Genomic DNA, 9147 nt, shown 5'->3' on the forward strand with positions numbered 1-9147 from the left:
TTTATATTTTAACATTATTTTGTCTATTTTATTATTATTTCATAATAAATTTTAATGATAGGACTATAATCATAAAATTATCATATAACTCGAATAATAACTATTTTTATATATTTATTATTTTAAAATATATAAAATTAGAATTAAAATTAAAAATTTATTGGATAACCACAAATATTTGTTACCTACTAATAGCGCAAGTATAGGTACGAGTATACACTACTTGTCCTCGCCCAACCTTATTACCATCCTTAGTCCTCCATAATTTAAATAATCAGTATGGTCGATTACAATAGTGGAAATTATACTGTTTATTTAGTTGATCTAAAATGTATTTAAATAATTTACATTGCAATCAATTATACTGTTTATTTAGTTGATCTAAAATGTATTAAATTATTTTGTGGAAAATTTCTAGATCCAATGATCTAAAATTTCATGAGCAGTTAACCAAGAAAAAAAATAGTATCCAATAAATGATATGTAATACTTAACATGCGACTCTCAGACCCATGAATATATTGCATGTGTCATTGGTAATACTCCAATCTTGACATGTAACATCCCGACTTATAAATATAATGAGTATATCATATGCAATATTTTATTCTCCTCAAAGGAAAATTTCCGCGACTCCAATTATGACATCGAAAATAAATAGTCATTCACAACACGAATCACAGTCATTAAGCTACATTGAAGAAGGTGGGCTTATGTTTTGACTATTATGTTGGAATTCTATTATATATATATATAGTGAAAATTTTGGGTATACATCTATTGTCCCACACTTATGTCACTCCATATTTTATGGGTATGTGATTGATCAAAAAATATATATTTAAGTTAAAATTTAATTGTTAAATATTTTTCTAACCTATCATGAGCTTATGCTATATGGAGTGGCACCAAATGTGCTCTCCAAAATTTTCAGTTTTTCAACTTATTGTTTTTGACTCTATAACTAACACCCGTTACCATTGGTAAATTAGTTAGCGGTAATGGTTACAACTTGCAACTGTGATTATAAAGGAAGAAGGATTCTCCTTAGGAAATTCTTGTTTCTCATTTTATTTTGGATGATAAAAGTATTCTTACATTGTAAATAAAAAATAATAGTGTCATATTATATTACTTTTTCTTTATTTTTATATTATTAGCATCTTCAAGATTAGAGAGTTTTTATTTATCATAAAGTAATATAGTGGTCGGGTTAATATCAATTTGTAATGACAATCAACTGTTCAGTCATGAATGAATAAATAATGTATAAAATAGTTTTTTTTATAAATAATCATAATAGAAAGTAAGGAGGAGAAAATAAAAATTGAGGGATCCATATCCAAAATCTTTATCTCCATGATTGGAGAGAAATTGGGGAGGGGAGAGGAGAAATTAGACAATTATAAAAATATATCTATCATGGTGTTTTCCCCTCATAATACTATTTACCCATAATTTTTTCTATTGATTCTTGGGGTGCATTAGTCTTTTCAAAAATAATGTTTGTTCTATCTTTTCTCTTTCTTTTATATCAAATAAAACAAAAATTTAGTCAATTTCTCACTTCTTTCCTCCTTCCTATATTCTTTCTCACCTCTCTGTCTATCTTTTCACTTTCTACTCTCTCACCTAAGGAGCAATTAATGTCTTTTAGATACATGTAAAGAATTTATAAACATGTATTATAAAGAGATGAAAAATAAGTGGGAAATGCAAATAGTGTGTTATGTCTAAAACAACAACAAAAATATTTAATGTCTCACCAACACTAACATATAGGGTGAAGAGAAAGCAGTCCTACCCACATATCACTCGATCAAAATCGAATCCAAATAAAATTGGGTCATCATATTTAAATTTGTTTTGCGTTCAAAAATTATACTTAATCAATATTTAGAGTCGAACATGAGACAAGTATGACTCATCCCAATCTATCTTATATCATTCACTCATCTTATATCATTCACTCATAATGTATATATGTGTCTTTATTCAATTGTGTATATAGTAATGACATATTTTTAGTCAAGGTATTATTGATTTTCCAATATTTTAATCATATATATATATACATGATAACAAAAAAAATATGTATACACATATCATTTCATATATCAAATTAAATATTTATAATAATAAGTAAAATATTGAAAATATTTTATCTATAAAATTATACATTATATTTAATCATGTACATTGTCGAGTTCAAATTTAAAGATTAATACAATTGATATTTGGAGTGAGTTAACAGTATAGATCTAGAATAAAATTTAAGTTCAAAAAATAACTCTATCAAAGCATAACATAATGTTCACCCATACAAATATAATGACTTATACTAGTCACACATGAGCGGTAAAAAGTAACAACATGAGCTGTAAAAAGTAACAATAAACAATTTATTAACGAGTAAGACTCCTCCATTAATGGAGAGACAAGTTATACTTTAAAGTATATTTTTAAGGTCAAAGTTATAATTTCAATAAAAATTAAAGGTCATAAATGTCCTTGTCTTTTAAGTTTTTAGTGTATTTTTTTCTAACTTACCTCTCCATTAATGGAGAGGAGTCTAACTCTTTATTCACACAGCCAAGTATGGCACAGTGCCCTTTAAATAAAGGTACCCTCTTCTCAGTCATCATAATAACATTATTCATCTCAGAAGTAGAGAAAACCTTCATCCTCATAATCATGAAAGACACCATAGTTTTATACTCTTCCATTGGTAGGGGTCACATATTCTCCGTCGTAGAGTTAGGCAAGCTCATATTAACCCACAACCCTTCCTTTTCCATCGCAATCCTCATCCCTACACCACCCAACTCCACCGCTATAGACACCACCATCTTTGGCTACGACTCTTCCATAACCTTCCACCACATCCCCATCCCACAACCACCCTCCGGCACCGCCCTCTCACCTCCCTCTCTCATCTTTCACCTCATCCGTTACGGCAACCATAACCTCCACCAAGTTCTTCAGTCCATTTCCAAAACCTCAAAAATCAAAGCTCTTGTATTGGATTTCTTGAACTACACTGCTAATGAAGTCACCAACACCCTCAACATCCCCACTTTCTTTTACTATACCTCTGGAGCTTCCCCCCTTTGTGCCTTGCTTTACTATAAAACCATTATACAAATCAAAACAGAAGATTCATGCAACTATCTTGAAATCCCAGGGTTTCCCAGGATTTCAAAGGAAGAACTACCATCATATCCAGAAGAATTGGAGAATATTTTCCTTGATATTGTTGCCACCATGAGTGGGTGTAATGGTATTATCATAAACACGTTTAATGCGTTGGAAGGAAGAGCTAACAAAGCGTTACAAGAAGGGTCGTGTTTTCCAGATGAAAGCAACCCACCACCGGTTTTCTGCATCGGTCCGGTGATTTCAGTTCCCGGTGGAGAAAACGATGAGAATGGGTGCTTGAGCTGGCTCGACTCACAACCGAGTCAGAGCGTAGTGTTATTGAGTTTCGGAAGCCTTGGAAGGTTCTCGAAGACTCAGTTGAAGGAGATAGCTATTGGGTTGGAGAAAAGTGAGCAAAGATTCTTATGGGTTGTAAGAAGTGAATCAGATGAAGAGAGTTTGGAAGATCTATTGCCTGAAGGGTTTTTGGATAGGACAAAGGAGAAAGGAATGGTTGTGAGAGACTGGGCACCACAGGTTAAAATACTGAGTCATGACTCAGTGGGTGGGTTTGTGACTCACTGTGGATGGAACTCGGTGTTGGAGGCTGTTTGTGAAGGAGTTCCAATGGTGACATGGCCTCTTTATGCAGAGCAACATCTAAATATGATTGTTTTGGTGAAGGAAATGAAAGTTGCTTTGGCACTAAAAGAGACTGAAAATGGGATCGTGGGTGCAACCGAGTTGGGGGACCGGGTTAAGGAGCTGATGGACTCGGAGAAAGGAAAAGAAATTAGAGAAAGGGTTTTGAAAATGAAAGTGAGTGGTGTGGAAGCAAGAAATGAAGGTGGATCTTCTTATGTTGCTTTGAATAGATTGACTCAGTTGTGGAAAGGGAAAGATAATCTCAGTCTTCTTTCTCCCAACAGCCCCTTATTGTCCAACTATTCTGGTTAGTGATTGAAAAGCTTATGCTTTAGAAATAATGAAGTTTGAGTATGATCGTAATCTAATAAATGTGATGATTAAGAATCTGTTTTCCCTAAGCATGTTTGAAAGTCTATCTCAAATTAATCACAATGAAGTAAAAATAAATAAAATGATGAATGTTTAATTTTTTAAGTGATATAATATATTATGATTGATTTGGAAAAGACTTTTGGACAATATATCTTTATCCTAAATCTGATAAGAGAAAGTAGATCTATCTAGTAGAATATGAGATTATAATAAGTATAATTTAAAATTTATATTGTTAATTATTTTTCAAATGACACATGTTATTATGTTATTCAGTATTAGACGCTCCTATCTGTATTCATCCGTCACCTAAATACTCATTGTATCTTATTGGATTTAATTTTTATTATGCTTTGGATTGAGTTTTTAAGATTCATCCGAGAATGATGCACAGTTGAGGCCAAGTTAAAATGCCTAGCTTAGTAGCTTATATTCCGGCCGCTAGAATGATGCATGAGCCAACCTATGCAAGGAACTTGTTTATTTGGGCTAGCCTGGTGTCAAATTCTTTTTTAAATGGTTGGTAATTATAACTGCGTTATAAAAATGGAGAAATTTGATGCATACTGTTGTTTATGCATTTCCTTTACGCCCTTTTGTCAGCTTAAGCTGAAGTTTCAAATAATAAACAAATCTCACAGATGTTCTATTTTTTATATATGTATCGGATCCTTTGGCATTCACTAGTTTTTGCCACCACTCAATCATGTTGCAAACAGCTAGTTGAAAATGCTAGAACCATTGCCTTTATACTTGAACTCATAAATAAATAAAATAATACCATAATATAATTAGTGTTGGAAACTTATAATTTGTTCCCGACCGGTTTCAGGACACGGGATCCAAACTATACTTTACATTGTCAGAGTTTAAGAGTTAACGTCTTCAAAGGGATTAGAATGTTTTCTAGGCTTCGTATGATCCTTTTGTTAGCCTGATCCAAGATAACCAAAATAATTCGGCTTTTATGTGCATGAATAAGAGAAAATGATATATACATGAATAATGTAAGAGTTTTTTACACTGTTACTATATCATTTTGTCATCCATCTTTAATCATCATTCACTTTTAAATATAAGTAATACAAATGAATAGTAAATAATGCACTAACTGTATATAAATCTTTTCACTTTCCCTCATTTTTTATAATAATACACCAAAAAGTCAAACTTTATACGTATAGTTATTTTTAATATGATCAACCACAATATGTTTGTAATAATTGAATTACATTTTCAAAATAATAATATTGATATTTATAAATTTGCTTAATATGTGGTTTAAATAGTTTCACATGCAACATATCTTGTTGCGAGGTTCGAGAAGTTCCACATCAATAATGCAACTCCATAGATCTCTTTTCATCTATGCTTATTTTATGACTTCCCTCTTATGAATCTCATATGTGAGGTGTGGTACGGGTGAGTAAGATTCACTATACTTATTTATCTAGTTTTGTCCGATTATAATTTGATTGAAATATTATTGGATTTTGTTGTGTGTAGGGTTAGATTCAAATTTACAAATTAGACCAAATTAATAAATAAGGTCGGATAAAGGACACGACCAATTCTCGCCCGCTTTCCACATCCATACTTAATTGCATACCAATGGTCCATTTTGTTACAAGAACCTATGTATTAATATAATAAAATACTTTTAATCATATTTTTCAATTACTTTTGTTAGTTATCTAGGACATTTTTGTGTAAATAATTTATTGCCATAATATATATCATTCTATATGTAATTGATTTTCTAAAATTTTTCTTCATATATACATATATGTAAATAATCAACAAAGTATCTATATATATGTGTGTAAATATTATATATATATATATAAGGAGTGACTCAAATGAGAATAATTCTCACATAAAAACTCTTAGAACAATAAATTTGGGTCTTACAATCATACATGAATGATTAGAATTAAAAGTTAGTTATTAGTCACAAAATAATCATGTGTATTTATCTTTAATCTTGACTGATCAAATAAGATCCGATGATTCATATTAAATGTTCTCATTTCTCACAATAATAATTATTCTCACATGAGTCACTTCATATCTATATATAACTACATATCCATAGTAATAAGTAATGTTCATTGACTTGATCTAAATGAATTTATTTTATCTCGTTTAGAGCTGAATTCGTATTCAAAAACTAACTCAATCGACATTTATGACTAAGTTAGCCTTTAAATATACGGTGAGGTTGAAATTCCAGTTTGCAACTTGCCATTCAGATTTGCAAAATTCCAGTTTTAATCTTCCTCTACTCACTTGATCCCTAAGGAAATAGAATGTTGTCTCAGTATGCTTACTTCTCCCATGTGCTACTGGGTTTTTGGCCAACTTTATTGCTGATTTGTTATCAACCATCAGATGCATACTTTCCTCTTCATCCTTTAGCTTTAATTCTCCAAGTAATTTCTCCAACCATAGAGCTTGACAAGTAGCCATACAAGCAGCAATATATTATGCTTCACATGAGGACAAAGCAACCACTTCTTGTTTCTTTGAACACCAAGAGATTGGATCATCACCAAACATGAACACATAGCTTGTTGTGCTCTTTCTATCACTCTTATCTCCACACCAGTCTGCATCACTAAATCCAAGCATTTTGTGATTGGTGCTATTGGCTTTGGAAGGAAGCATTAACCCATATTCAATTGTTCCTTTTACATATATGAGTATCCTCTTGGCTGCAAGTAGATTGGATTTCCTTGGCGACTCCATATATTTACTCACCAATCCTACTTTGTATGCAATATCTGGCCTTGTGTCGCAAACATACCTAAGACACCCTATCATTTGTCTATAAAGTGTCTTGTCCACACTTGAATCTTCTCCAAGTTCATCAAATGTAGTACTTACTTCAATGGGAGTGGAGACTAAGTTGCAGTCATTCATTTGAAATCTCTCCAACACATCAGAGGTGTATTTTCTTTTATGCATAAAAATTCAAGCCTTGGTTCTTGTAAACTCTATCCTAAGGAAGTAGGATAGATTTCAAAAGTCACTCATCTCAAACTCAGTTTTCATATCTTCCTTGAGTTCACTGATTTCTTCAACCTTGCTGCTTGTTACTAACAGATCATCCACATATAGACAAACTATTAGTAACTCATTCAGGTTTGAGCCCCTAATGTAAATTCCATGCTCAGATGTGCACTTAACAAAACCAAGCGCAACAAGAACCCGTCTAATATTTTTATTCCAAGCTCTTGGATCCGATTTGAGACAGTAAAGGGCCTTATGCAATCTTTACACCAAGTTGTCTTTGCATGCAACCTCAAAACCAAGTGGTTGAGTGACAAAAACTTCCTCTTCTAGTGGTCCATTTAGGAAGGTAGATTTGACATTCATCTGATGTATATGCCAGCCATAATAACTTGCTAGGGAGACCACCAATCTTATGGTTTCCAATCTTGCAACAGGAGCAAACACTTCATCATAGTCTAGACCTTGTTTTTGTAAGAAACCCTTTCCTACAAGTTTTGCCTTGTACTTGACCACTTCTCCTTTAAGATTTATCTTGACTTTGTACCCCCATCTTACAACAATTGCCTTCTTGTCTGATGGTAATTGAGTTAGTTGCCATGTCTGGTTCTTCTCAATAGATCTGAGCTCTTCTTTCATAGAATCCAACCAATGACTTTCCTCCAATGCTTCATCAAAGTTCACAGGTTCCATCTGTGCTACCAAGGCCATGTGGACCAGTTCCCATTCTGTAGTTATTTCTGAGTTTGGAAAGACTTCATAGTCACTGAATCTAGATGGAGGTTGCCTCACTATATGAGATCTTCTTTCAGTTTGAGTTTCTGTAGCAACTGGTTGTTGTTCAACTTCATCACCAAGATGCATCAAGGCATTTCTTCTTTGCTCACCATCCTTGTCATTCCAATCCCAGCATTGTGACTCATCAATCTTCACATCTCTGCTCAACATTGTCTTTTGGGTTAGAGGATTGTACACCCTATATGCACATGTAGAATGGTATCCAAGCAAAACCAATCTTTCACCTATATCATCTAGCTTCCTTATCTGTACTACACGAGCATGTTTATAGCAGATACTTCTAAAGATTCTAAGTGGCTAACACTTGGTTTCAAACCTGACTAGACTTCTTCAGGAGTAATGTCACCAAGTCTCTTTGCATGACATCTATTCAGGATATACACGGCTGTTGAGACAGCTTCTCCCCAAAAATTCTTGGGCATCTTCTTTGTTTTGAGCATGCTTCTAGCCATATTCAGGATAGTTATATTCTCCCTTTCTGTCGTGCCATTGTGTTGTGGTGTATAGCGTGCAATCACTTCATGGATAAATCCTTCTTTGTCACAATATTTACTCCATTCAGCTGAGGTGTATTCTCCACCACCATCAGTTCTTAGAGACTTCAATTTTTGCTCCTTTTGTCTTTCCACTTGAACCTTAAAGCTGAGAAAAGTGACAAACACATCACTTTTTCTTTTAATGAGATACACTCATGCCTTCCTTGTGAAGTCATCTATGAAAGTCACAAAATATCTATTGTCCCATAGTGAAATCTCCTTAAATGGCCCACGCACATCAGAATACACCAACTCAAGAGGTCTTGTTGATTTGGTTGGCACATGAGAGACAAATGAGTTCCTTGTCTGTTTTCTTGTGAGACATTCATTACATAATTCACTAGGAGTTCTAATAGGTGGCAAGCTAGTTACCATTCTAGTTCTGCTTAAAAGATTAAGACTCTTGAAGTTCAAATGACCATACCTTTGATGTCAGGTCCAACCATAAGCAGCTTTGGACATCAAACACTTGTGATCATCAATTTAGATTCCAATCTTGAAGGTTCTATTGCTAGACAGGGGAACCTTCAATATCAGCTTCCTTCATAGTCATTGTGTACCATTTCTCAAGCAACTGACTAAGACTAAGCAGGTTGCTTCTCATCTTGGGTACATACAACACATTTTGCATACAAGAGTGCTT

The 9147-nt window shown here is 33.2% G+C and overlaps 2 protein-coding genes across 2 annotated transcripts; one reads left to right on the forward strand and one right to left on the reverse strand.

Moving 5' to 3' along the window:
• On the forward strand, positions 2641 to 4140 carry LOC109354880 (isoflavone 7-O-glucosyltransferase 1-like). The gene has a single exon (XM_019597671.1). It carries the CDS (start codon positions 2695 to 2697, stop codon positions 4093 to 4095), a length of 1401 nt encoding a protein of 466 aa, XP_019453216.1. The 5' UTR covers positions 2641 to 2694; the 3' UTR covers positions 4096 to 4140.
• On the reverse strand, positions 6643 to 7080 carry LOC109353920 (uncharacterized mitochondrial protein AtMg00810-like). The gene has a single exon (XM_019596276.1). The coding sequence runs from the start codon at positions 7078 to 7080 to the stop codon at positions 6643 to 6645; it is 438 nt and encodes a 145-aa protein (XP_019451821.1).

Source organism: Lupinus angustifolius, chromosome LG08 (genome assembly GCF_001865875.1).
Source record: "Lupinus angustifolius cultivar Tanjil chromosome LG08, LupAngTanjil_v1.0, whole genome shotgun sequence".
In the NCBI taxonomy this organism is placed as follows: Eukaryota; Viridiplantae; Streptophyta; class Magnoliopsida; order Fabales; family Fabaceae; genus Lupinus; species Lupinus angustifolius.

Coding starts and splice junctions, on each gene's coding strand:
- LOC109354880 (XM_019597671.1), top strand. CDS start 2,695: ATGAAAGACACCATAGTTTTATACTCTTCCATTGGTAGGGGTCACATA.
- LOC109353920 (XM_019596276.1), bottom strand. CDS start 7,080: ATGAATGACTGCAACTTAGTCTCCACTCCCATTGAAGTAAGTACTACA.